Source organism: Squalius cephalus, assembly GCF_949319135.1.
Source record: "Squalius cephalus genome assembly, chromosome: 9".
NCBI classification, from domain to species: Eukaryota; Metazoa; Chordata; class Actinopteri; order Cypriniformes; family Leuciscidae; genus Squalius; species Squalius cephalus.
This window is the reverse complement of record NC_137130.1, coordinates 29,292,168-29,319,766: the sequence shown is the minus strand read 5'-3', so window position 1 is coordinate 29,319,766 and position 27,599 is coordinate 29,292,168. Positions and strand designations below refer to the sequence as shown.

The following is a 27,599-nucleotide window of genomic DNA, read 5'->3' as shown; positions in this document are numbered from 1 at the left end:
AAAAATAAGAGCAAATAAAAAATAGTAAGAACATTCGGTAACACTTTAGAATACTGTATCTTACTTACTGCATAACTTATAAGGAATTATTGAAGTACTAATAGGTAATTCTTCATTAACTACTTCTTCACTATTGTTAACTACTAAAGAAGTTGTGTTAACTAATCAGTATGTAATATAATTGTATTGTTGTGTTAAGTAACAGTTAGTTAATCAATAACTAATGAATTCTGTCATACCTCCCTATGAGCTATTATTAATTATCTACTAATAAGGTTCAAGAAAAATAACTAAGAAGTAACTAACATACAATGACGATATGGTGCATTTCTTCAGCGAAATACAGGTTTGTGTACGTTTTATTGAATCTATAAAATCATTACTGTGCTATAAATCATGTTATTTTATGCAAGGCAACATACAAGGACACAATGTCAGTTAGCTAGCTAACGAGTCTGTCTTTTTTGCGTGATGGAAACGCCTGATTCCTTGCATAAAACAAATGTTTTTATTTCTAAAGATCCTAAAACATCAGATGTTAAAATATGTTCTTAGAGCTGTGCACTGTTTGTTTATGGGCAGGTTATGGAGTCAGTAACAGCATATTTTGGCTATGAGTGAAACGCAGGGTGGCGGTCTGGTAATTCTTTATTAATTACTAATGAGTTCCCTATATTTTCACTTTAGAATACTGTATCAGGTTCTAAGTAATTCCTGAAGAATGATCTAATAATTCTTTATTAATTACTAATAAGTTCCCTATATTTTCACTTTAGAATACGGCTTCAGGGTAAAAGTAGCCTAATTCCTGGATAATTATTTGATAGTTCTTTATTAATTATGGGTTCCCTATATTTTCACTTTAGAATACTGTATCAGGTTCTAAGTAATTCCTGAAGAATTATCTAATAATTCTTTATTAATTACTAATAAGTTCCCTATATTTTCACTTTAGAATACTGTTTCAGGTTAAAAGTAGCCTAATTCCTGGATAATTATTTGATAGTTCTTTATTAATTACTAATCAGGTTATAAGTAATTCCTGCAGAATTATTTGACAATTATTTATGAATTACTAATAAGCTCCCTTTCAGTTTCCCTCAGTCGTTGCCTCAAATACATAAATTTACTCAATGGCATATGCTGAGGAAAACAGACACACACACTACTTTACAGGTATATAAAATATAAAAAACTAATCTGAGGTAAGTTGAGTGGGGTTCCTTTCTGAAGTTGATTTCTTACAGAACACACTCAAAAAAGCACACAAGTAAAAACCTCTTTAACATTGTATGCATTTGTTAAAATTGTATTTTCATAATACTACTTCTATTAATAACATTAGTAAATAAGGAAGGTCACAACTCAATGTAGTTTGTATGACTGTTCATTAGTTACTTCTTAATTATTCTTCTTGAACCTTAATTAGTAGATAATTAATAGTAGTTCTTCAGGCGGTATGACAGAGTTAATTAGTTATTGATTAACTAACTGTTACTTAACACAATCATAAAATTATTTTACATACTGATTAGTTAACACTTCTTCCTTAGTAGTTAACAGTAGTGAATAACTAGTTAATGAAGAATTACCTATTAGTTCTTCAATAATTCCTTATAAGTTATGCAGTAAGTAAGATACAGTATTCTAAAATGTTACCGAACATTCAGCTGCATTATTTATTTATGTTTTGTACTATTCTGGCACCCAAGCATGCATTGTGTAATGAAACTTTGTGTTGATTATCACCATTGTTGAGACTCATATGCTGATTCTTGATGTAGGCGTGTCTGAACGACGCAGTAGCTCAAATTGCTGTGGAACCACAGGACTGCTTTAATCCGTAATTTAAAATTAAAGGCACAGTATGTATGTTTTGGTGCTAGAGGTCATTTATTCAAAACAGTAACAAAGGCGTAGCTTGATGACGCCGTGAAAGAGCGTGGAATCAGGAGTTGACGTCTTCACCTCCACATCCGATGCAAAGCAAACCGATGGGACTCAGGCAAAAATCATGTTCATGAATGAGCTAATGCATTAAAGTTTGATTAAAGTTACTGTGGTATGAACCAGGGCTGGGCCGAGAGCCTGGGACAATTTACCTTGCTGTTTTTATTATGCTTATATGCTCCTTTTGTTTTGTTGTTTGTTGATTTTACATTTAAAGTTACATTTAACATTTGTGTTAGATATCAAAGAATGAGGAGGTGAAAGGCTATATGGAAGCTCCTTTTGGTGATGAAAATAGGACATCAAAAGCCCATTATTCCAGACATGAATCTAGCACAAGCAAGCCTTGCATTCAGGACCAGGGGCCTTTTTCAATAAGGAGGTTCATCCAACTCTGAGTTAAAACTTGAACTCTGAGTTGATTTATCCTGAGATGGGAAACTCTAAGTTTTCAGTTTCAGAACAGCTGAATTGAGTTAGTTTAATCGACTTAGAGTTGGTTGACCCTGAGTTAAGCGCGTGCACCATACCTGTGAAAAGCCATGATCAATGGAGCTCAGACATTACGATTCACCAATGCAACAGAACCCGACAAAAAGACGTCTGCATACTTCCGAGTCAATACACAAGTATAATTCTTAATCACTGTTATATTATCAGGTGAAAACTGACAGAAAGGTAAGTTATTGATTGAACTAATACTCATTTTCATGAGCCACAGGCAAAAAAAAAGAAAAAAAAAAAAGAACATGAACATGACAGCAACTAAAAATGACCATTAAAACCATAATTCAATCAGATACATCTTTAAGCATAAAAGGTGCATGGCTGTAGGCTACATGACTTTACAAACATTTAACATATTAAATAAATATAATTCAGTGTCTATTTCAATGTGCCGCAGCTGTTTCCATGTTGTATAATGCTCTTTTCACATAATTAAATGTTCTCTAATCCAACCTGTTTCAATTTTTAATTAGGCTAATGAAATTAACATTTGAGTTCTCCTCCGCCAACAGCAAGAGGGCAGAGGACCTGCACCACCACTGATAGATGAAGAGGAGATACACAATACTGGAAGAATAGAAAATCCGACAGGAAAAATAATTACTGTTGCTTTTGTATTTGAAGGAAATAAAGATGACCAAATAAATTGTGAATAATTAGTGTGTATTTAACAGTTGTGGTGTTGGTTAAGGCATTATCTCTACCCTTCCATCTGGCATTCTCCCATTCCATACAGTAATCTATTTAATTTTCGGCAGGAGCAATAATGGGAATATGAGTGTCATCAATACATCAAACCACAGATGTATTGATGACACTCCAGAGGTCACAACATGATGTTATCAAGTGAATGTCATTTATTGGATTAATGAAGTTCCTAAACGCAAGTTAGGGAGGAGTGAGCCCATCTAATCTTTCAATCAACAGCCTGAGTATATAAGCAGCCGCTTACCTCTCTCTAGCATCAAGCTGTTCCAGTATCCCTCCACCCACCAAACTCCACCTTCATCTCCGGTTCCTTGCCCTTCAATTATCATATCCTACATTTAGCCACTGGGGGGTATATCAGAGCTCGAGTTGAAGCTGCTTCATCGAGCCCCTCTTCAGTGGACAGCAAGCCAAATAAGTTTAACCTAATATCTGAAAGATTTTATGGGCAAGCAAACTCGTTAATCCTCATTTAAACCGATTTCTCCACCACTGACAATCCTGTGAATCTCCTCTTCGATGCTCATACGGGTTTGTGTCGAGGAAACAACACAAAAACTCACAGAAAGAGTATGAGAACGAGGCACACTTTCCTTCCCGCTCTGATACAGTGGCCTTACTAATGTGCTCTGCATCTCCGATGTTATATAAAAATGTGCAATGAATGAATGCACTGCAAAAAAATGCTTTTCTTACTTAACCTTTTTGCCTTGTTGTTTCCAGTCAAAATATAAAAAAATTCTTAAATCAAGATGCATTTACTATATAAGAAAAACTCTGGGTTTACCGAAGAAAACCTGCTCCTGACCAGGTTAGGATTCAGACTGGGTTTGCAGCCATTAGTTTTGTCGCCATTAGCTTTGAAAAGGGTAGGTTAAGGGTGGGTGTGTATTCACCTTGGTTTATTGACTTAGCTTAATTCGGTTTATTCACGCTGGGTTTAGAGTCATTAGAGTTGTTGCCCTTAAGTTTGAAACGGGTAGGTAAGGGTGGGTCATCACCCTTAGTTTGTTAAATTGGCTTAATTCTAGTTATTTAGACTAGGTTTGAAGCCATTAGTTTTGTTGCCATTTGGTTTGACATGGGTAGGTTTAGGGTGGGTTCGTATTTACCTTAATTTAGGGTTAGGTTTAGGGTTATGTTTTGAACTATTAGGATTGCTGCCATTAGGTTTGAGACGGGTAGGTAATTGTTTTACTTCTTTGAGATCAACCCCTACACATTTATTCTACGAACCAGATGTTAGCCCTGCCTGGGCCACCCACTTCCACATACCTGTCTGGGCATTTGGTTCGCACCCTTCTCCCTTCTCCCCCCTCCCATCAGAAAGGGAGGAGACCAGAGAGGGTAGATAGTGCAAAGAGTCTTTTTATTATTATTATAATTAGTTTTTTTGTTCACCCACAAAATGAGTTCTTATGCAATATCAAACTCTTATTATAGTTCTTTTGCAGAACACAAATGTAGAGAGTGAAAGAAAGAAATTTGTAAGCGATCAGAGAATTATCATTTTGGATGTTCTTAGCAAAAATCCTAAAGCAGGAATTTGAAGAGAACCTTGATCGACACAGTCCACAGTTTGTGGACCTTTTTAAAGCCAAAAAGGGACTTCCTGGTCAGCCCCTGTTGAACTGTTTAGAGCAAATAAAGGTTAGTTATTATGAGATTAATTGAGGACTGTAATGCTTTGAGCTTTACTCAAATGTTTAGTTAGTTCATTGGTTTACTTTTGAAAAGTCACCCTTGCTCACAGAAGTCTGAGCATTTGTCTCAAAATCATGTTGGTTAGAATATAAGAAACCTGCTGTTGAAATTCTGAAATTGAGAAAGAAAGAAAGAAAGAAATTCTGGCAGTGTTTGCGCACGAAAGTTCCTCACAAAAATATAGCGTTCAGCGTCAGTTCAGGCAGGCCGCGTAGTCAAGCTCAGCTATCAGCTGATACCTATCCAGACCTAACAGCTGATCTGATTTCTAAGCACTCAATTGGTCCCTATCAAACAGGGCGCCGTATTTAAAGTCATTTTTCAGTGTGCCTGCTTGACTGCTTCCACTGCATGCTTACAACCCACCTCCTCCCCTAGCTCCTCCTTTAACTTCTATTTAACTTAATCAGTGTCATTCTGTTGTCATTGATGCATGCTCTGTTCTCATGGGGGATTTGTTTTTGCTGCTTTCCCAGTTAATGGGAGATGTCCCCAGAAGCTGCTGCTGTTCCCTGACTAGCTTTCATGGAGCTCATGAAACTGATGGGTAACTCAGAACAGAGCCATACCGCCAAATGTAACTTTAACAATAATGCAAATAAAATTTGAATATATTTGACAAATGTCTGCTATTTTTGACTCAAGTGGTCCTGTCTGAACTGATTTCGGACAGACTTCTGAGGCAGTGTTATGGTTTAATGATCTACAGCAAAATAGAGAGAGCTCTGGTGAATACTAAGTGAATATTTAATGACTACAATAGTAACTTCTCGCTAGAAATGACATCATAAGTGAAAAACATTGATTAAAAATGTACATTTATACACACAAACTGACGACCAGCCATCTTTAATTTTCTAGCCCAACTGTCACAGAATGGAAAGGACAGGACTGTGGGATATCAAATGCAGCAAAGGATACATCTATGCTGCCTTCAAAAATCAATCAGATGAAGGTATCTCAGGAGACAGGAAGTGAAACTAGCATTTCATTTGAACGTGCCTTGATGTCTTCCGACCTTAAAATGTGTCCTTCGAAGGCAGCATTTATCAGTTTTCGGATGCAGCCAAACTGTCATGTCTTGTTTTGGTTCATGTTTCATGTCTTATGTCTTGTCATGTGATTCCCTTGCCCTCATGTGATCCTGCCATGTGTTCCCCATGTGAATGTGTCATGTTGTCATTGGTTTATTGTCTGATCATCAGTCCCTTATCTTGTCATTAGTCCTTGTATATTTAAGCCCTCATGTTTGCCTTGTTACTTTGTCAAGTATTGTTTCGTGTCACCACTCTTGGTAAGCGCCATGTTCATGTTCATGTTCATGTTCATGTTCATGTTCTTGTTTCATGTTCATGCCTTCAGTGGACCAAGATTACACCAACCTTAAAAAAAAAAAAAAAAAAAAAAAAAAATTGACATTTTAACATTTCCATTACCAAAACCGAACGTTTGGAAAATGTTCTCTGAACAAATAAAAATTGTAGGTTGGGTTGCTTCCAGCACTGTCAGCCTGTGTTTTCACTTCTGCAATCACTGATGACTCAGAGGAAGATCATTCAGGGATTGTTCCACTGATAAATTACAAACTTAATAGTACATTTTGTCATGAAATATCATTTATATATATATATATATATATATATATATATATATATATATATATATATATATATATATATATATATATTATTATTATTATTATTATTATTATTATTATTTTTATATATAAACTGCTTAATTGTTTATTCCAGAGTAAGTGTTTGTGTGCCATGTCATTGTTCATCTTTTTATATTGAATATCTTTATTTCAAATTTATTTATTGGATTTTTCTGCATGGAACATCAAATCAACAGCACTGATTTTATGAAATTATCTTTCCCCTCTGTTAATACCCCAATAAGAACCTCCCTCAAATCGGCAAACTACAACTTCCAATAAGGAAAAGAAAAACTATTTTGAAAATCTTTGAATAAGGTTTTTGTGTTTTTGTTATTGAGGGAGTTGCCGACACAATGTTTCATCAGAATTGAAAAACTGGATGGAGCCTATAAGTGCAGATACCAAACTGGACTCAGATGTGGCATCAAAGACAATTCTTTATTTGAACATAGACAAAACCATACAAATAAAAAAAAAAGTAAAAAAAAGTAACAACACTTAGGAAAAAGGGAAACTGAGTAAGGTCGTTATTTACAAATCTGCAATGTTTGTTTAAGCACTAAACTGAAGAGAAATGAACAGCTAAATACACATTCTAATAAGACAGGTAGATTGAATGGCATGGAAGGTTGTAGAGCTAGGGGGAAGCTCTCTTGTTACATCTGGTGAACAATTAGTCACAAAAATTAGTAACTGTCCCAAGTGTGAAACACAATAATAATTTATAAGAATAATTTAAATAATTTAAAGCAGACAATTTTATGATCTAGAACATTATTTAGCACTAACTGCAACCCTCAACAATGCAAGTAAATAACTAAATTTCACTCTAGGTGACAAAAAATGTATTTAATAGGGGTGTAACAATATTCAAACTGAACTGAAAAACGTCAATTCACCACCCGCAGTACTCTCATTGCGTACCGAACGCCCCCTAACCCTAACGCCCCCCTACTGCCCCGGCCCATTGTTGTCTCACACAAAATTATGTCAAAATGCCTGGCTGGTATCCTAGTAAATCTTGTTTTTTAGCAATCTGTTATCATGTCCAATACTGCTACATGTTCAAGAATTTTGTTCATTACTATATAGACACCAAGAACCCTTTAGCATCAGGTACCAACACGGAGTGTAAGCCCTCTGCTTTTCAGTAGTCTGACTAAAGGCAATGGGAATTTTATCGTCATGAAATATGCTGGAGTATCATTGTGTCATCATGCAATGATATACTGGGGTATAAATTTGAACAGCCACAATTATTTTAGTTACACTACAATAGATATTTTTCAACAATATGCAGTGAACTCTTGTACAAGTACTAAATCCTCAATTGTTTGCCTTTACACATTTGACGTTAAGCCTTAAGTATTTAAATGCATATGTTGTAGTCCATTTTTGCAATGTTAAATTAAATTATAATTTTTCTGTTTAATGAGCAACATCTGTTAAAAAAGTTCTCCTTTGCAGTTTATCCTCTTTAGAGAGTGGATTTGATTGCATTTTTAAATGTCTTGTACATATACTGGATTTCTTTAACGTCATAATCTAAATAATTTTAAATGGAACAAAACAGCCCTTACAAATACTTTCTATGAAAGCCCTCTGCTCTCCCATACAAGAACACGTTCATAGTCTTTGAGTTTAAAGTTCTTTGTTCTTTAAATTATGTGTCTTCTGAGCATCTGCCTCTTTCTTCAGGTCTCACTGATGAAGAATCTAATTTAATTTCCTCTTTGTTTTTCTCATAATGATTCTCATGGTGCCCTGGGCTTTATTAGCATGGACACTATCTATTTCTTCAATTAGAAACATCTTTACATTATGGGCATTAAACTTTTGCGTTTGCGTTCAGAATGCTCTTTTCTAACTCAATCAAATTCAAGGTGCTTCTTGACCTTTGTCACTGCTACACTGAAAAAAAGTAATTTTCATCATCAAACTGTTGAGACATCCTTACAGTTCTATTCCTTCTGCCTGTTATCTTATCTGATAAGGTTTTCGGAAGTTTTCTAAAGGGGTATTTCTAACACACATCTTAAAGATTAAGAAGAAGTGTAGTATTTTAAACTATTGATTGCGTCCACTTTTGAGTATAATCTCCACAATTTTGGGATCCTACCATTCCCTTTAAATGACTTCTCGTAGTACATTTCCAGATGTTTCTGGAATTTGCAGACAAACCACTTCCAGTACAGCCACCTAAAAGAGTGTGTTGTAAAGCTCCAATTGGCATAAACTTCTCCTGCATTTCTGTATTGTTTAAATGGAAACCACGTGTTTGATGATTTAAAAGACCTTTTACTTTTCACTACAGTAGAGCAAATATCTGTACAAAGATTTTGTGCTCCATCAAAATGCATTCCAATAATTCCAGTCACTCTGTGGAAAGGAACTCTGTGATCTCCATCATGGTTTTCAATGGTGTTGGTGCAGGTGGCTTTACAGAACGGACAATTTCAACAGCCCTGACTGAAGTGATCAATCAGAATCTCATCTGGTCTGAACTTGAGGTCCAGTTTTTCATCAAATGTTTTAGCATTGAATCTACAGATGATGTCTGACAACACATAAGGAAGTTCCTTTCTTATCACATCTTCTAGGAGGCTGAAATCATCAACACCATCGAGTATCACTCCACTGAGGTCTTTTTCAGAGAAGATCAGCACACCTGAAAGCTCCTGTGTGAAACTCTTCAACCACAAATCAACATCTCCACTGTTCATTTTAACTTGTTTAGTAGATTCTTGTGCTGCTCTATTGATAAACTGCAGCATGAGTTCAATGTTCTCCTTCACCTTGGGTAAAACACTGACAGTGAACTTATCGATGTACCGATTGACTTCATCTGTAATGAAATCCATTAAGTGTTGTTTGGGATAATTAATGTAGTCCATGTATGCAGAAAAATTCTCATTTTCTGCCAGAAACTTCAGGATGTGTTTTTCCAGATTTGATCTGTTTCCATTCAGTGATTCACAGTTTGTTCTCATTTCATCTGCCAGATATTTGGCAGTCTTCTTGTAGACACTCTGCTCAATGGGCTCTTTAAGTCCCTGACAGATGATCTCACCAAAAATGGCAGCTGATGTTGCTCCATGCAGGTGTTTCTGGAAAATACTATAGTACTCTTCTTTCTTCTTCTCCAAATAGAGAACAGGATCATTGTCTTCCCTGAACATTCTGTGTTGTTGAATGAATGTCTTGTTTGCTCTCTTAAATATTGAGTAAACTAAATCGATGAAGAATTCATTCTTGAACACATATTGTACTCGTCCCTCCTGATGTTGTCTTTCTCTTTCCTTGATATAATCTATGAGTTGTTGAATGCAGCTGATATTGTAACCCATTTTTGCGATGTTTAATATAATGATCCTCTTGTCTATTTGCTGAGCAACATCTGTGACTAATGCTCTTATTTGGGCTTCATCCTCTTGAGATAAAATGTAACCAAAATTCTCTTTAACTGCTTTGTCATTTTTTATATGTCCTGTAAATCCACTGGATTTCTTTAACTGTACATAGTCTGAATACTTAGGTACAGAAAAAACATCCCTACTCTCACTGCTCTCCCCTACAGGAGCACTTTCATAGATGTCACTGAGGAGAGTTTTCACATCTCTCAGTATGTCAATGTCTCTGATTGGAGGATTGACTCTGATGATCGTCGTCACACACCGTTTCCAAAATATATCAAACTCCTTCTTCAGTGTTTCTTCATCATTTGCTTTGTCTTTGAGTTTTAAGGCAAGTCCTTTGCTCTTTTCATAGAGAGTGTTTTTATGATGGGTCCTCTGAGCATCAACCACCTTCTTCAGGTCTCGTTGCTGAAGAATCCCATTTAATTTCCTTTTTGTATCTCTAATAATGGTCTCTTGAAGCTCTTGGATTTTTATCTCAAAAGAACTTTTCCACTGTATTAGTATATTTGCATCTGCATCGTTCTCAAAGAATTCTGAGATTGATTTTGTCACTTCATCACTTGTCTCTTTCAGTTCTCTTTGAAGATCAGTTTCTTCAAGCTCATGAATGGTTTCATTTTCTATTTTGTTGTGTAGTTTGTTCTCAGTTTCCATCATGGCACTGCGAAGACTCCAGGACCACTTGCTGTATTGGGTCTCCAGTTTCTTGTATACTGCAATCTCCAGAGAATTTTGAAAGCTGAAAACAAATCGTTCGTTAAGTAAAGCTTCCCAGAGATCTTTAATACAACCTTTTAAGTCTGCCAGCCTTATTCCATGTGATTTTGAGGCATGAGACATAATTGTTTTCTTTAGTTCTTGAATATTCTCACAGTACTTTGGGTTTGGTGGTGCCATAGGTGGGCTGCCCTCCCAGAGCTGAGCAAAATACTTCACATCATTCTGTACATCATCTGCAATGACATCACTGAAACATTCTGCATCATAGACTTCCTCTTTAGCAGCGAGTTTTGTCATCTCATCCAGTTTCTCCTGCAGTCGTCTCCTTCCCTCCATGTTTTTCTCTCCAGCTGTGATGTCTGAAACGTTCTGATGCACAAACACACAGCTGGGATTCAATCTGACCTTTTTCATCCTCAGGAAGGCCTGAACAACAATCTGAGGAATGTCTTGCATCTCAGATGGGTTTTCTCCAAAGATGTTGATCAATGTCAGATTTGCAAGACCAACAACAAATGTGGCCAATTCATTGTCATGATGTCTAGTTGACCTTTCTGCCAGTTCTAGAGCACGTAGACCCTCAGTATCAACAACCAGAATATAGTCAAACTTCAACTGTGTTTTCATCTCGTCTGACACTTTGACCAGCTGCATGAAAGCTCCTCTGGTGCACCTGCCAGCACTGACAGCAAACTGAAGTCCAAACATGGTATTCAGCATAGTGGATTTCCCAGAGCTCTGAATCCCTAAAACTGACAGCACAAAGACTCTCTGGTCTCCCAGTATGTTGATAAGTTCATCTAGAACAGCAGAGATCCAGATCACAGGAACCTGAGCAGCATCTCCATCCATCAGCTCCAGTGGAAGTCCAGAGATCATCATCTCTGCTGCAAGTCTCGGGAGTGAAGAGAAATGAAACTCCAGATCTTTCTTGTTCTTCTTCACAGATGAACAGGATTCATAGATCTGACCGATCTCCCTGATGATGTGCTCCAAACCAAAGGCTGCAGCTTGAAGATCCTCAGTTATTCTCTCAAGTTCAGTTTGTTCAACTGTCAGTTGTTCATGATGATTCTCTTTCATTTTTACGACTGCTGACCATTTTTCATTATACTTATGATGTAGAGCATAAAGGTCAGCTGAGACATATTCATCCAGGAGAATTCCAAGCCATTTAATAAAATATATCTTATTTGCAGCATCTGAGTTCATTTCTTTAATAAAGAACTGCATAAACTGACTGATGTCTGATTCATGCTGCTGTTGACGGATTTTCTTCATTTCTGTTTGTTTTCTACTTATTTCTATTTCTAGTTCATCTCCTTGAGGTCGATGTAGTTCTTTGTTCTTCTGACTCCACTGATGCCACAGTTCCCCCTGATGAGGCAGAAATGATTCTTTGATTTCTCTCAGATCTTTCTTCTCCAGTAAACTCATCATCTGCTGTGCTGCTTCTCTTCCTCTCCTGCAGTCATCATCGTCTTCCTCATCTACTCTGATGTCTGAGTGTTTGGACACATCTTCAAGTCTGAAAGTAGAAGATGATTCTGAAAGACAGTCAGTTATAGCTCTTCTGAGTTCTTCAGATACCTCTGACTGATTTCTGTTTTTCAAACCGATTCTGAATTTCCCTTTCCATGTCTCAGTGCATGCTGAATCATTCTCTGCAATAATTACAATTAGTGGCTTTGAGTCCTTGTACAGGTTCTTGATCTTTACTGCACTTCTGTCATTCCGGTCCAGTTGTGATAGAAGAACAACATTGACTGAGGCCATTTCAGTGAGGATCTGCAGCTGTTTCTCATGGTCTCCTGCATCACCATGTAGATTACAGAATGCAACACAGTTAGTGAATTTATCATCATATGCTCCAGAGGGGCAGAACCAGGCGATCTCCACCACTCCATCCATCAGGACTCTGGTTCTGCTGCTGCCTTGGCAGTTCCTGTGGAAGAACGTGCTGTGTTTCTCATTGATCAGGCTGTTCATCAGCTGAGACTTGGATAAAGACACATAGCCTAACCTGAAAAAAGCCACCATTGGAGTTTGTGCCTTGTAGATCGGGTGGATTCGACTGATGGTTTCATTGTAGCTGCTTCTCATCCTCCAGCTCTTGTTGATTTGTCTGAATGTCCAGAGAGGAAACTCAATCTGTTGTGTGAATGGATCAGGAACAAGCAGAGGCAGAGCGTACTGACACTGGGACAATTTAGTCACCATCAGCTGCTTCAGGAAACCATCAGCACAATGAAACACAGCCATCTGAACATCCATCGGGTGAACAGGGTCAGGTTTACTTGTTTCTCTATTAGACATTGATTCGAAAATCATGTTATCATAATCTCCTTCAGGTATAAATGAATAATTGCTGCCTTGTTGAGTGTGACCTTCATCATTCGTCTCCTCAACATTAATGTGTCTTGCTCGGTAGTCCATCATCAAAAGCTTTTGAATGAAAGTCTGTATCAGGTTCTCTTCAGCACAAGACCCGTGGGACAGTAATGAATGTGCAGTTAACTGAAGAACACATGCAGGTGTCAGTTTATAGTGATGCTTGTCAAGATGAAATCTGTGAAAGAGTGTTTTTGCCCTTGTAATATTTTCTATATGCTCATCTGTTCCCTCACATTCTGTTGTATGCTCTCCAACAGGTCTCTGTAAAATAAAAGGTGTAATGTTATTCATGTGCTAAACATGTTGCAGAGAATTAATTGAAAAATACACTGCAAATTTTATTTTTTATTTTACAGTAGTTTTGCCATTTATTATTTTTGAAATACAGAAAATATTTATAAAATCATTATAAAATTACAAAAATACACTTTGGTGAATTTACATGTCTAAAGTAAAATAACATAAAAAACCTGTAACTGTGTACAAAAAATAATAATTTTACATTATAAACCCTACATTATAATCCCCATGTTAAACCCTTTACCCAATATTCCCTACATTAGTTTACTATGGTCCACTTGACGAGTGAATGAAAATGTGAGCTATTTCAGACACTAAGTGTCATTGATGATGAATACCTGCTGTTAACAAGAAGTAATGAAGGAAAGAGAACAACTACGACTTCCAACCACAGCCTGTGAAATCAACTGAAGATAAAAGACAACGCACAAGGCTGCGTTTACACTTGGCATTAACATGCGACCTGTATCTGGATGTTGTCCACATACACATTGAAAAGAAGAAGTGTAAACGTGCTTCTGCACTTAAGGCAGTCTATGGGCCTTCAAGATCATGCACTCTCAGCTGATGATAACATCCTTCTAAAAGACAAAGCAAACATAATCGATGGAGGGAACATTTCTCTGACTTGCTAAAGTTCCTTCTAAAGTTGACACCTCAGCTTTGTATTCCATCCCACAAAAGCCTTTTCTGAATAACCTTGACCTGCCCCCAAATCTGGAGGATCAATCAGACAAGCAGTGGCAAAGCAGCTGGTATAGATGGTGTCTCTGGCAAACCCGGAAATGCTCTGCGCATTCCTCAGCATCCTGACCAACATCTGGGGTGAGGAAACCATGCCAAAAGAAATCAAAGATGCCACAGTGGTACCCATCTTTAAGAGATGGCTCCCTCTTTGATCTCCAAAGACTGAATGCCTAATCGAATCCTTTGTACGGAAGGGACACGGGTTTGAATCTAGATGTTAATTGTGTATCCTACATCCACAAGATAAGTGAATTGTTGGTATACTATAGGGAATTTCTATAGAATGTTAGTAGAAAGCAAATGTTCAATCATGGTGTGTTGGCCACTGTAAGGGGATTATAAATATTAATACATTTCCAATGCTCTCAATGTACAAGTACTACTATGGATAACGTGTATTTTAATGAGACTTGAAGTTAGTTCCACTTTAGCACTTATTTTTGTTGTTGTTTTTGATGTGACTTTAAGTAGCTTGATTTGTGATATTCAGAGTTGATCTGTTTATCTGAATATTTTATTTGTCACCATTGTTGAGGTTCATATGCTGATTCTTGATATATGTGTGTGTTCAACAGACACAATAACTTATATTTAAAACCCAAATTACCTGATTATATCACAACTGAACATCATGCTGTAGAATCAAAGGACTACTACAATCAATAAGGTGAAATCTATACCACCTCACCTTCATAATCAGAGAATAGACGTCAAGACCAGCGGATCAGGCCAGTAGATGTTGATAAGGCCAGGCAACATCATAACCATCAACACCTGATCATATTTTTCCTCGGCTTTTATTGCCATAACAAATGTGTCTTATAAAGACAGGGTTTATAGCAGCCAGAGAAAAACTAATGTTAAAAAAAATCAAGAGTCAAGAGCCCAACTAAAGTAAACACTGATCACGATCATGGTAACTTCAAATTAAATATTTTCAATAAATCATCAACATCTAAACCTCTGTTATTTCTTAATAAGTACTTCTGATTATGACAGAAATAAAGTCAATCTGGTTAGTAATAAGTGAAGCTGGTAAGTAATAAGTGAAGCTGGTAATGCTGTTTGTGGAGTTGTTTAATCCTCCTTTGCTGAGATCTTCAGAGATTTAATGTCTTCTTTTATCTTCAGTTGATTTCATCTAAGACTGTGGCAGGAAGTCATTTGATTACTGTAAAATCTCACAGTCAAATTTACTAAACAAAAAAATGTAAAATTCTGTGAGTTACTTTGTGATTTTATATGTTTTTGCACAAAATGATATAGTGGAGATCTGTTAGTGTTTAATGTTCTGTTGGGATTTAAAGGGTTTCTGTTGAGTTTTGTGGATCACCATTGTGCTGAAGAGCAGAGCCTGTGTGCTTCAGTCCATGATGAGCAGAAAAACACTTACGCTGCATGTTGCTTTATTTAAAGGCACCGACTGTGTAGTTGCTGATGCATTGATGATCTTTTAGTTAAATTCTTCATCTCATGCGTGTTTCCTGTTGTTAACTAACAGGATTTAGTTAAATTGATGTTTCTAGTTAACTCATTTAAGTCTTTTTCTTAATGAACTCAAATTAAATAAGCTCACAGTATAAATATTTAATGACAATTGACCAATTGATTTCCTCAAATGAAATGAGTTATCTCAGGTTTTAATTCAGTCCATTATTAATAACAGTAACATACTGTAAATATTACAGTAAAGAACTGTAAATTCACAGCTGCTCTTGTTTTGCTGCTTTTACAGGTGTGCTGTATAATTTTACAATATAATTGTAGTCTGATTTAAATGTACAGGCCTACTGGCAACCAAAATTGCCAGAAAGCTGCTGTAAATTATACAGCAATTTTTAGTTGGATCACAGCATACTTTCAGACAACTAAAGTGCATTAAGTACAAAATTAGTTGTTCCACTTGAGCAGACTTGAAGTATACCAATTTATTATGCACTACCAACACATTTTACTGAATAAAGTGTGCTTAAATATACTGGTTTTTTTTTGTTTTTGTTTTTTTACTAGGGACATCACACAAATAATAAGAGATTAAACTCTAGAAAAGATTAGCGAATCAGACCACTACAAGATACATCACTGAATCTCACCTTTTTTGGGCTTTTTTTTTTTTACCATAACAGATGTGCCCTTTAAACGCACAGTTACAGTTGCCAGAGAAAATTGATGTTAAAAAGTCGAGTTAAGAGCAAACACTGATCAACATCATGATGACTTCAAATGAAACTGATTTCATATGTGAAATAACATAAATAAACGTCAAACTGGTTAGTAATAAGTGAAACTGTCAATGCTGTTTGTGGAGTTGTTTGATCATCCTCTGCTAACATCTTGAGAAATTTAATGTTTTCTTTTATCTTAAGGCTGTGGCTGGAATTAATAAATTATCTCATAACTTTAACACTGCTTCATTGTTACTTTAACACTCTGTATGTGTGGAAACTGAGCAGTGTTCATTTAACACACCAAAAGTTATTACAATCCATGTTTTAAAATCTTTTTTTTTTTTTTCATTTCCCTTTCTCCTTATACTAAAAGCTAAATGCAAATTTGAAAAAGCCCACATTTTAAGTCATGAAATCCTTCAAAGGTTACCAGTGCTGGGTGGCTTTTAGGTACTGATTTGTCCCTTTTAGGTACTAATATGTACCATTAAGGTACCAATATGCACCCTTTAGGTACAAAAATGTACCTTTTAAAAAGGTACAGCCCCAGTGACAGCTTTTGTACCTTTTTTTCTGAGAGTGTATGATATGTATTTTTTAAATACCACCATACAGTGCATAACTAAAACAATAATTTATTCAGTGGCCAACAAAGTATATGCCATTGTTCAACAAGAAGAGCACTATATAAAGTGTACTGGGAGGGAACCCTTATTAACTGCATACCCTTCTTACTAATGGTTATAACTTTATAAAACAACAATTAATAACCCACTCTTTAACAGGGCAATACTATCTGGTTCATAGGGCCCTATGATCAAATTGTGATGTGGACTAGTGTCTGTGAATATTAAACTGCAAAAATACTTTTTTTTTTAAAGAAGTTTCCATGTTCTGCATGTCTCAGAGGCCCAGTCATGCAAAGAAAAAAAAAAGATATTCCATGAAGCTGGCAGAATCAAATAATAAAGCTCAGCCTTGGTTACCAGCAGCAGAAGCAAAGAAAAGGAAAAATTTACATGGACCAAAGTTCTAAAGCATTTTTTATGGGATAAGTGGATGTTACCATTCAGATTGTAAATTACATTTTACCATGAAAACAGGAATAATTGGAGGCTGTAACTATCAAGCAGCAAATACTAATTAATCCTTTGGTTATCTTCGGGGTCTTTTTAACCCGCAAATTACTTTTGCTCAAATTTAAAAAAAAATTTATCTTTGTCCAAATGGTATGGAACTTTCTACGGCTCTCAACACTTTCTAGATCTACAAAAAAAAAAAAAAAAAAAAAAAGGGAATGATATCTGTTTTTATGTTAGCGTGAAAAAAATAGTGACACTAGTTGTCTTCGGGGTCCCTAGAGACCCCGCATAGGAAATATACAAAATTCATCATCAAAATCAGAAACAACGCAGAACACATAGACAGAAATAGGCACACTTCCAACAATGCAAACAACATCCACAATGCAAAATTATGCTCACAAATATCCACCACAAATATAAATTGGTTACGCTGACACATGTGCACATACACACACACAGAGGGAGGGAGAGAGAGTGCGAGAGAGATGAAAGGATGAGACAAAACAATTTAGCACACACACACACACACACACACACACACACACACACACACACACACACACACACACACACACACACACACACACACACACACACACACACACACACACACACACACACACACACACACACACACACACACACACACACACACACACACACACACACACACACACACACACACACACACACACACACAAACAAACACAGTTCAAATACCAGGATCAAAGAGTTCATTGCATTTTGATGTTCATGTCATGTATTTTTACTCAATATGTAATATAACTTTTCATTTCTGTTAATTTTTGTTCTGTTCCAGTTAGTAACTGAAATGTTGATTTAAATTGTAGAATTATATTAAAAACAGATGATTGAAATAAATGATAAAATCTAAAGACTACAACATTTCTCTTTGTAACATATTGTTCAGATTTGATTCCAATCATAATGTATTGAAAAACTTTTTTCAGTACAAAAAATGCTAAACTTTGACAAAAAGTACTTTTTTTTTTGTTTTGTTATAATTGTGATTTTATAATATTTAGTTATGAATCCAACTGAATACAACTTGTGAAAAGATATCTTTCGGTTAGTTAAATAGCAAATAGCAAATAGTGGAGCTCTATAGCCATCTAGTGGTTAAAGTGATTTAAAAAAAAAATGTTTTTACTGTATTTTCCAAAAAATTGGCAAAAATCTTACATTAAACCATGTACAATTATCCATGTTATCTCCATGAATGAAAGTTAGAAATATGGGTCTTTTATAAAGTGAATTTTACATAAAATGCATTTTTTTGTAAAAAGCCTATTTAAATATTTATTTATTGATTTATTTATAGAAATATAAAAGATATCATAAATCCTCCAAAAACTGCACAAAAGTTGAGTAAAAACATTAATAAACGGAGTAAAAATTACATTTGTAAAAAAAACAACTATTATTCTGTTACAAAATTAAATGTTATTGTCTGGGGTCCCTGGAGACCCCAAAGATAACTAGTGTCGGCCCAATTGAAGATAATCAGAGGGTTAAATACAAATACAAATAAATCTGCACATAACTCAGCTCTTACCAATTGTTCTTCTCCCATTTCTCTTGTAGTGGACTCCCTTGTTACTTTATTGATTGAAGGTTCATCTTTTGAAACACAATAAAAATTCACTTGCAATAATGTTTCTTCAGCTGATTAGAATATATTTTATTGAATTCTGTCAGATGCAGGTAGATCAGCTAATTCTTACAAATGTAAAATAAGTATGCAAATGCGACAAAGTTGCAATGTGAGGTGGGTAGGATTTGTTTTGCCTCTTCTTAATGCTATATGTCTTTACAGCGCTTTTTCAGTATTGTAATAAAAACAAATGATTACAAATGACATGAAGAAAAATTTTAAAAAGTTATTTTTTAAAAGCCCGCTAATAATATGTGTCCATCAAATGTGTATTAACATAATAAACGTACAGGACAGATGTGTATTCCTGTAGTGGTGCTCTTTAGATGTTAGATGGTTATCCTGATGGTGAACGTTTCAAATTGCCAGTCATCAGAGAATATTGTCGTTGTTCTCCAAATCTCCAAAACACTCAAAATTTACAAAAAAATTAGCTCAATGTTAAAATTGACCGGAGTTCTCCTTTAAATTGGGAAATATGTGATCTAGATTAAACACCAAAGAACTTTTGTTAAACACATCAATACACCGCAACACAAGAGTCTTATTATAAGCAATATTGTTGTTTCCTTACCCATTCTGCTGAATGATGAATCAGAGTCAGGTTCAGGTGCTTCACTCATGTCTGCTTGACCATCCTGAAGAAAAATACATTAAGATATTTTTCAAACTCTCCAAGTCTTTTATGTGTGCAAGAGTATTTGAACAGAACATCATTTGATTTCTCTGTATTTTTCTGAACAACTGACCTTACAGGTGAACAAGCTTACTATTGTCACAATTGCTGCAACTGCTCAAAGAACTCTGTGCAAGATATTCACATAGTGGCTCTCGTCTAGGTTTACATGCTTCGCCTGCTGGTATAAATGTGCTTTACTCGTATAGGGTTTCAGGAAACTTTAATCCCCATGCCATCTGTATTACCTCAGTCTTCTGAGAAGTGCAGCAACAATGTAACTTCCAAAATTAGACTCGCTCAATTAAATGTGTCTTCAATGAACAAGAAAGCAGCAATGCTTCATGACTTCATGATTTTGACTTGGCATCACCCAAATGGCTGTTACAATCAAAATTTGGCCATGCCACCTGGATATACACTGACAGACTTAGGGCCCTCTTTTAACGATCTAAGCGAATGGTCTAAAGCGCACGGCGCAAGTTCACATTAGTCCGAATCCACTTTTGCTAGTTTAACGGCGGGAAAAATGGTCGGCACGCCCGGCGTATGGTCTAAAAGTCCCTATTCTCTTAATGAGTAATGGGTGCGTTTTGGGATTTACTTGCGTTCAACCAATCAGAATTCATCTACCATTCCCTTTAAATGACAGTCGCACTCGCGCCATGGCAGATTCGCTATTTACATGACGGAATTTGATAGTGGAAAGAGCGCAAACGGAACTGCTCGTGTGTGAGGTAAAAGTGCATAACCATCTATGGGACAAGCCGGATTCCACCATATCTTTATGTACACAATAATAATCTTTTACATTGTAATCCTTTTATTTTAAATATTTAGTAAAACAGTTCTCCTCTGGCCAACGAATGAACAGTGTATGATTATGATGAGGCAGCATTATAGGTCAGAAATCATATTGGATTGGAACATTCAGAATATTACATATTCTGTCATGTGCCTTTTACTGAGGAGTGGTTTCTGTCTGGCCACTCTACCATACAGGCCTGATTGGTGGAGTGCTGCAGAGATGGTTGTTCTTCTGGAAGGTTCTCCTCTCTCCACAGAGAAATGCTGGAGCTCTGTCAGAATGACCATCGGGTTCTTGGTCACCTGCCTGACTCCGTGACTTCTCCCAAGATCGCTCAGTTTGGCCGGACGACCAGCTCTAGGAAAAGTCCTGGTGGTTCCAAACTTCTTCCATTTACAGATGATGGAGGCCACTGTGCTCATTGGGACCTTCAATGCTGCAGATTTTTTTCTGTAGCCTTCCCCAGATCTGTGCCTCGGTACAATCCTGTCTCGGAGGTCTACAGACAAATCCTTGGACTTCATGGCTTGGTTTGTGCTCTGACATGCACTGTTAACTGTGGGACCTTATATAGACAGGTGGGTGCCATTCCAAATCATGTCCAATCAACTGAATTTATCACAGGTGGACTCCAACCAACTTGTAGAAACACCTGAGCTTAATTTTGAGTGTCATGGCAAAAGCTGTGAATACTTATGTATATGTGATTTTTTTTATTTTTAATAAATTTGCAAAGATTTCAAACAAACTTCTTTCACGTTGTCATTTTGGGGTATTGTTTGTAGAATTTTGAGGAAAATAATGAATTTAATCCATTTTGGTATAAGGCTGTAACATAACAAAATGTAGAAAAGGTGAAGCACTGTGAATACTATCCGGATGCACTGTATGGTCAAAATCCAACCTCTCCGATTGTTTTTCCAATCGATCTGCTTGGAGGCAGGGAGGAGTTGAAAACGGAGACATTAAGTCGGACACTTTCTGCTTCCCATACTGGGAATTATGCAGTGTTTGTGTACTTTATCACAGATGAAATGGATTAGATGCAATATTTGTCAAATACACAGACGTTTCAGACATTTTCATGATACAACAGAAACACTTTCCATTCAGTACTTTATGCATTGCTTAATAAAGCGCCTCTATGTACATAAAGTTCAACATAAGCCAATACTATTTAAATACCAATAAAGTGGGTCTATATATTTTTTAGCAGTTTTATTTTGATAAAAATGTAAGGGATAATGTACATCCAGCCGATTGTTATCTCAGAATAAACACCGTCACAGTGATCAGAATAAGTATCAGCCTGAACCCGAAAAATTGATTGAACTAGACACGAAATATTGATCTGAGTCTAAATATTTTATTAGGTCTTTAAACGCAAAGCTTCCACGGAGAGAGCAGTTGCTAGCACGGCAAGTTCAAACTAGACAGACATTTAAGGGATACGGTACAGTCATACCACTTATTACACAGCATTTCCAACGTTATCTAATGACCAATTCATATAAATTCGTACGAGTGAGAAAAAAGGTGGCTAATTTTGGCTAAATGTGGCTAAATTTTAGATTTGTCTAAACCCGAGTTATGGGTAGGTTTAGGGGCGGGGTTAGGGGTAGGTCATTCGTACGAATTCATACGAATTAGCCACCTCGTAAAATCGGGTTGGCATTTCGCCACATAAATAATTATGGGGACAAGTGATACTGATTTGAGATGAAACTGTTGAAAGATGAAAGATGAAAATCGTACCTGTTTGTTATCTTATAATCCAACAGTGTACAAAACAAAAGTCACAAAATGGCAGCAGCTGTGCTTGTATGAAACCAGAGAGCGAGTCCACGATACTGCATGACATAATTAAATAACTGTACACAAAATATTGATTTGACTGAGTTTAATATTTTATCCGCTCACCAAACGCAAAACTTCCACGAAGAAAACCCGTTCCTAGCAAGCGTAAAGCCATAGCGCAACTGACTTCAGTACCCGGATGAGCCTGTGTTATCTGCTTTCAGCGGTGGTATCAGGGAATAACATACCACTGGATGGCGCGATTGACCAATCAGAATCAAGTATTCCACATAGCTGTGAAATATGACAATATAATATTAAGGTTAAATGAAAAGAGTATTTACAGTTATAAAAACATGATTTTGTGCAGCATTATCTTGTCAGCACTGATTTTGTCACATGTGATCAATTGTCATCTGTGAGTCTAGCCAATGAGGAAACTTTGGTGGTTGACCCAGCTGACTGCTCTCAAATCCATTTTGCGTTACTTTGATGGCATATGTCACAGTCACGTGATATCGGTGGCATCTCAAGTCAGACAAAATTTCTAACTGGCATGTACTGCTTCAATTCAAACACCGATCAGTCTGCACAGCGCCGCGTCAAGTCAAACATATCTAGTGACTTCAATTGAGTCGTTTGTGTCTGCATCCCAATGTGACGTCACATTAGGGTAGCCAACACCCACGACTGGTGACGGACTCTACCCTATTAGCTTAGATCCTCCCCTGAGTGAGCTAGCAGCTAGTAACACAAGAATGTTTCCCCACACGTAGCTAAGACAATCTAAATGTTCTGTTGTTTTGTAGTAACCCCATATTGTAGGGCTGTAAAATCGATTAATCGCATCTAACATAAAAGTCTGTATTTACATATTTAAAGCTGCAGTAGGTAACTTTTGTAAAAAAATATTTTTTACATATTTGTTAAAACTGTCATTATGTCCTGACAGTAGAATATGAGACAGATAATCTGTGAAAAAATCAAGCTCCTCTGGCTCCTCCCAGTGGTCCTATTGCCATTTGCAGAAATACACCGCTCCCTGTCAGAAACAACCAATCAGAGCCAGGAGGAATGTCTTAGCAGTGTCAATCAAGCTCGTGTACGCGCTGATCACACCCCTCTCTTGCACAGCGCGTACCATCGTTCAAAATCAATATTGCCGGTGTGCCGCAGCTGTTCTAATGGCGAACAAACAACCAAAACTGCCAATTTCTCAAGTGACACCTGCTCATACAACAAAGACGGGAAATAGAAAAAGACAGATGACGATAAACAGGCGAAAAAGAAAGAATTAGACAGAGCCCGAAATAAAATGAGGGTAAACATCGGGGCGGCTTTTCAGAGGTGGAGGGAGCTACGTGTCCTGAAAGGATTAAAAACCGATGCAGAGTTAGCCACATTTCTGCTTGACATGTAAGTATCCCTGCTTGATTTGTTTCATTTTATAAGAACTACACAACTAAGATAATTTCAAAACAGGCCTGACAAATTATGTTTGGCATGGTTTCTTGTAGATGTCAGGGTGGTGCTTTGCATATAACATCAACACCAATCAAACATCAGATGACCACACATCCTATACCTAAAATTGAATTTAACAATATTATAACTTATGATGTGCTAAGGGAAAACATTTATAACTGAGGTAACTTACACGTTCATAAGCAGTCCTCTCTAATCTTAAATTCTCCACACGCGCCATGTCCTCTCTGCTGAGGTGCTCGGGAGTTGGACCCACTCGGCGACCTCTGCCCTGTCTCCCACGTGCCCTGATCTCAATCAGGGATGCTCCGCGCACATGGCTTCTTCTTCTCCCCGCCCGTTGACTCGTCGAAGTCGCTGTGGGAGTGAATTCCTCGTCGGAGCCCATTGACTCAGTATTAAAACTCTAGCCGCATAACATACAAATAAAATGTCACGCACTGTGCAAAGCAACAATTGAAACCTGCTGATTCACTGGCTTGTCATGTTGCTGAAATAATGTACTAGCAAACCTTATTTAGCATTACATATCGCTAGAATAATTACTTCTAATACTGTAATGTTAGTTACCGTTATATTATCTTACTAGCTATTTATAACTTATAGAAAGAGTGCAACGTTATAAAGTTACATTACATGTATTGCAAAATACGTAATGATTAGAGGACCAAGTTTGTAGTCAAAGTATGGGCAGGCCATAGTCAATGTAAAGCATATTGTTGATGTTTCATCCTTACCAGTGAATGTGCCATAACTGTTTATCCGCCGTCATCGGTGGCCCTGTTTACTAGCCTGCGCGTTCACGGCAGGCTCCGTTGTGGGGAGGAGCTGTGGAGGGAGGGCTGTAGCGCAGCAGAGAGCAAGGGGGAGTGACCTGTAAGCATAGACAGTAAAAGAAATGGACACAGCGACCCCATAGACTTCAACGGAGAAAAGTGAAGCAAATTAGAAGCACTCACTTCCTGATGGCTGAGCGTACTGCACAGACTCAAACTGAGCTTGATGACGTAGATGTGATGTGAGCAACCTGTCTGTCTTCTAGTAGCTGTGCCAAGAGAAATCTGAATCATTCCCTTCCGAATCTTGCAGAGACAGAGAGCGTGAGTAGGAGTCTTTAGGAGTAACTTTATGACTCTCTATGGGCTTCTCCCTTGACTTTATCGGACTTTATGCCTCCACGTCCCCCCGATTGACTGTGAGCTTCTCCTCCTGTCTATACGGTAATTTCCAGAGAGTCGCGTGGTTATGACACAATCGGTAGCCTATTTTTACAAAAACTGCTTCTACGGGGCCATAACGTAAGATACAAGGTAATGGAGCCTTTTATACATTTTCGTGTTTCTTTAGAAATAAACAATGGACAAATAGAGTCTTTAAACGCCTCAGATGTAAAGTTATTCGCTGTCAAAGTGACGCCAAAATGAATGGGAGTCAATGGAATGCTAACAGCAGGTGATGGCTTGTTAGCCATTGGCGGCCCCCGGGGATGGTACGCTTTCTGGGTGCTGGATTACCCCCTTGCCTGTAAGTTGTGCTTGTTCAAATTTTCAGGCTAAGTCAACGTTTTCTAAAAACTCCCTACTGCAGCTTTAATTGGGTTAGTTAGTGTATATTTAAATGTGTGTGTACGTTGGCAGAGTATCTGAAGCGCGAACTGTTAAGGCATAGCCCTATTCTGGAAAATGGGTGGGGAGCAGCAGCTCATTTGCATTTAAAGATACAAAACAGCATGTTTTGCTTCCACCAAAAAAAGGGGCATTAACAGGATGGTGTAAATGATCTGTGGGTTATTTTGTGCTGAATCTTCAAAGACTTACATTACGTCTTGTGAAAAGGTGCATAATGGGTCCCCTTTAAGAAATAAAAAGCTTCATCAGTCAAAGAATTGTTGCAAAACACATAACATGTTAGAAACAATCACTGCATTAATGATCCAATCCAATAATCTTAAGTATGTACTTATGTAAATACAATCTGATCTTTTTGGCCAGGCATTCTCAAAACCAGAAAGTGCAGAAGATACACAAGTCTGTTATGCAATTGATAGTGTGCATATTATTATGAAAGTACTGTTTTCTAAAAACACTCAATAAGTTAGATATAAGTTATTATAATTTCTATACAACTTCTAAATTTAATTTCCTTTCCCTGGCATGGCAAATCAAGTCATTCTTAAAATATATTAAGACTCTGAATGATTGAAATAAATGAATAAATAATTGAAAAGCAATAAAGCCAAACCAGAGTGTTGTCTCTCCGTGCCATCTTTCCATCTCCAGAGTCCAAAATAGCTAATGATATCTGTCTGCTGGTCTCAATATAAACCAGTAAACAACATGTGTTCCTTGCAATCACATGACATATCAGAAAGTGAATGCATTGGTCAAATAAAGGAATATTCCGGGATAAATACATGTTAATTTCAGTTGCCAACATTTGTGGCATAATGCTGATTTCAATAGTAGAGCAACAGGACATAAGCATAACATGATTTTATTATGAAAAAATCATTTATATGTGAAGTTGTATTTATTTTTAATACTTTGTTGCCCTGGCAATGGAACACCTGTAAAACTGTAAAGGACAGGGAAAAAACAGAACAGAAAAAAATGAATGAAAGATTCTTAATTAAAGCTGCAGTCCATGACTTATTGGGGTTAAAAATTATCCAAAATAAATTTGAGCAAGTACATAACCAGCCAGTGTTCAAAACTATCTGCTTGCCTTAGCTCGATTCAAAACGGTAAGCTTGTAATAATGTTTTTTAATTCCAGTGGTACTGGTGGATTTCCGCGGGAAATTCGAGCATGTCTTTGCGTCATTACGTCACACCTGTACACATAAAGAAGGAGTCTCGGCTAGTAGGCTATGAGTGTGAGGATGTTGGAGGTGGAGATTTATAGCCTTTTCTCACAGCACTTGATATAATTAAACTTATCAATTTGATGGTGGATCCAGAAAGGTTCAAACAACCATCACCAGTGACAACTGGAGATTCATCCATTGTAAAATGCAAAAGACTTCGGAGTGGCTACAGAAAAAAAGAGACTGCAACCGGCCCAATGCGAAAACAAGGATAAATATCAGAAGGGCTTTTGAAAGATGGCGTGAACTCCGTGTTTTGAAGGGGTTTAGAACGGACGCAAAGACGGCTTTTTTTTATGCTGGACAGGTGACATTAATTTGTTGGAATGACAATTAGAAATTACTGCACAGAAATGGAAACTGAGCTACAGGTAGCCCTAATACACATTAAATGTAGTCACACAATGCTGATGATGTTAACATTAACAATTTGAGAACAAAGTATAATTTGCACGGTTTGACGTGATATAAGCGATCGTTAGATTTAATCAGCCTTGATTTACTGCAATGCTTTTTTCCCCTTAGTTGGTCAGAACAAAAGTGGATGTTAGTTACTTGTTCAGATGACATTTTCCAGGGAAAATTCTTATGTTGGTCATACTTCCAAAAAGTAGAATCTATGATTGTGAATGACAGGATCCACACGGGCGCGGTGACTGACAGCCGCACATTCTCCTCAAAACATTGGATTCGTCCGCGCTGTGCCGTGTCGAGGCACAACCCACATAAAGTTGATAATTCCGCAAATAACTGCAATTGCAGATTTCGAACAGAGATGGTGACAAAGAGGAAAAACTACGGACTGCAGCTTTAAGGTGTGATTTTATAAAAATTTACATTTACATTTTCAAAATTTACATTTCTGTATTTAACCCCTCCAAAAATTGGTCCCAGTCACTACCTCACTGGAGCTAGTGTTGGGAGAGAGAAA

At 37.0% G+C, this 27,599-nt stretch overlaps 1 protein-coding gene across 1 annotated transcript; it reads right to left on the bottom strand.

The window, feature by feature from the left end:
- Positions 1–6,948: 6,948 nt before the first annotated feature.
- Positions 6,949–26,092, bottom strand: LOC307164515 (interferon-induced very large GTPase 1-like). The gene is made up of 8 exons (XM_079881442.1): positions 26,045–26,092; positions 25,621–25,654; positions 24,763–24,848; positions 24,541–24,677; positions 23,976–24,209; positions 19,612–19,675; positions 18,939–19,003; positions 6,949–13,323 (listed from the first exon to the last, which is right to left on the bottom strand). Exons 4-8 carry the CDS (start codon positions 24,553–24,555, stop codon positions 8,986–8,988), a joined length of 4,716 nt encoding a protein of 1,571 aa, XP_079737568.1. The 5' UTR covers positions 24,556–24,677; positions 24,763–24,848; positions 25,621–25,654; positions 26,045–26,092; the 3' UTR covers positions 6,949–8,985.
- Between the last annotated feature and the right edge of the window lie 1,507 nt (positions 26,093–27,599).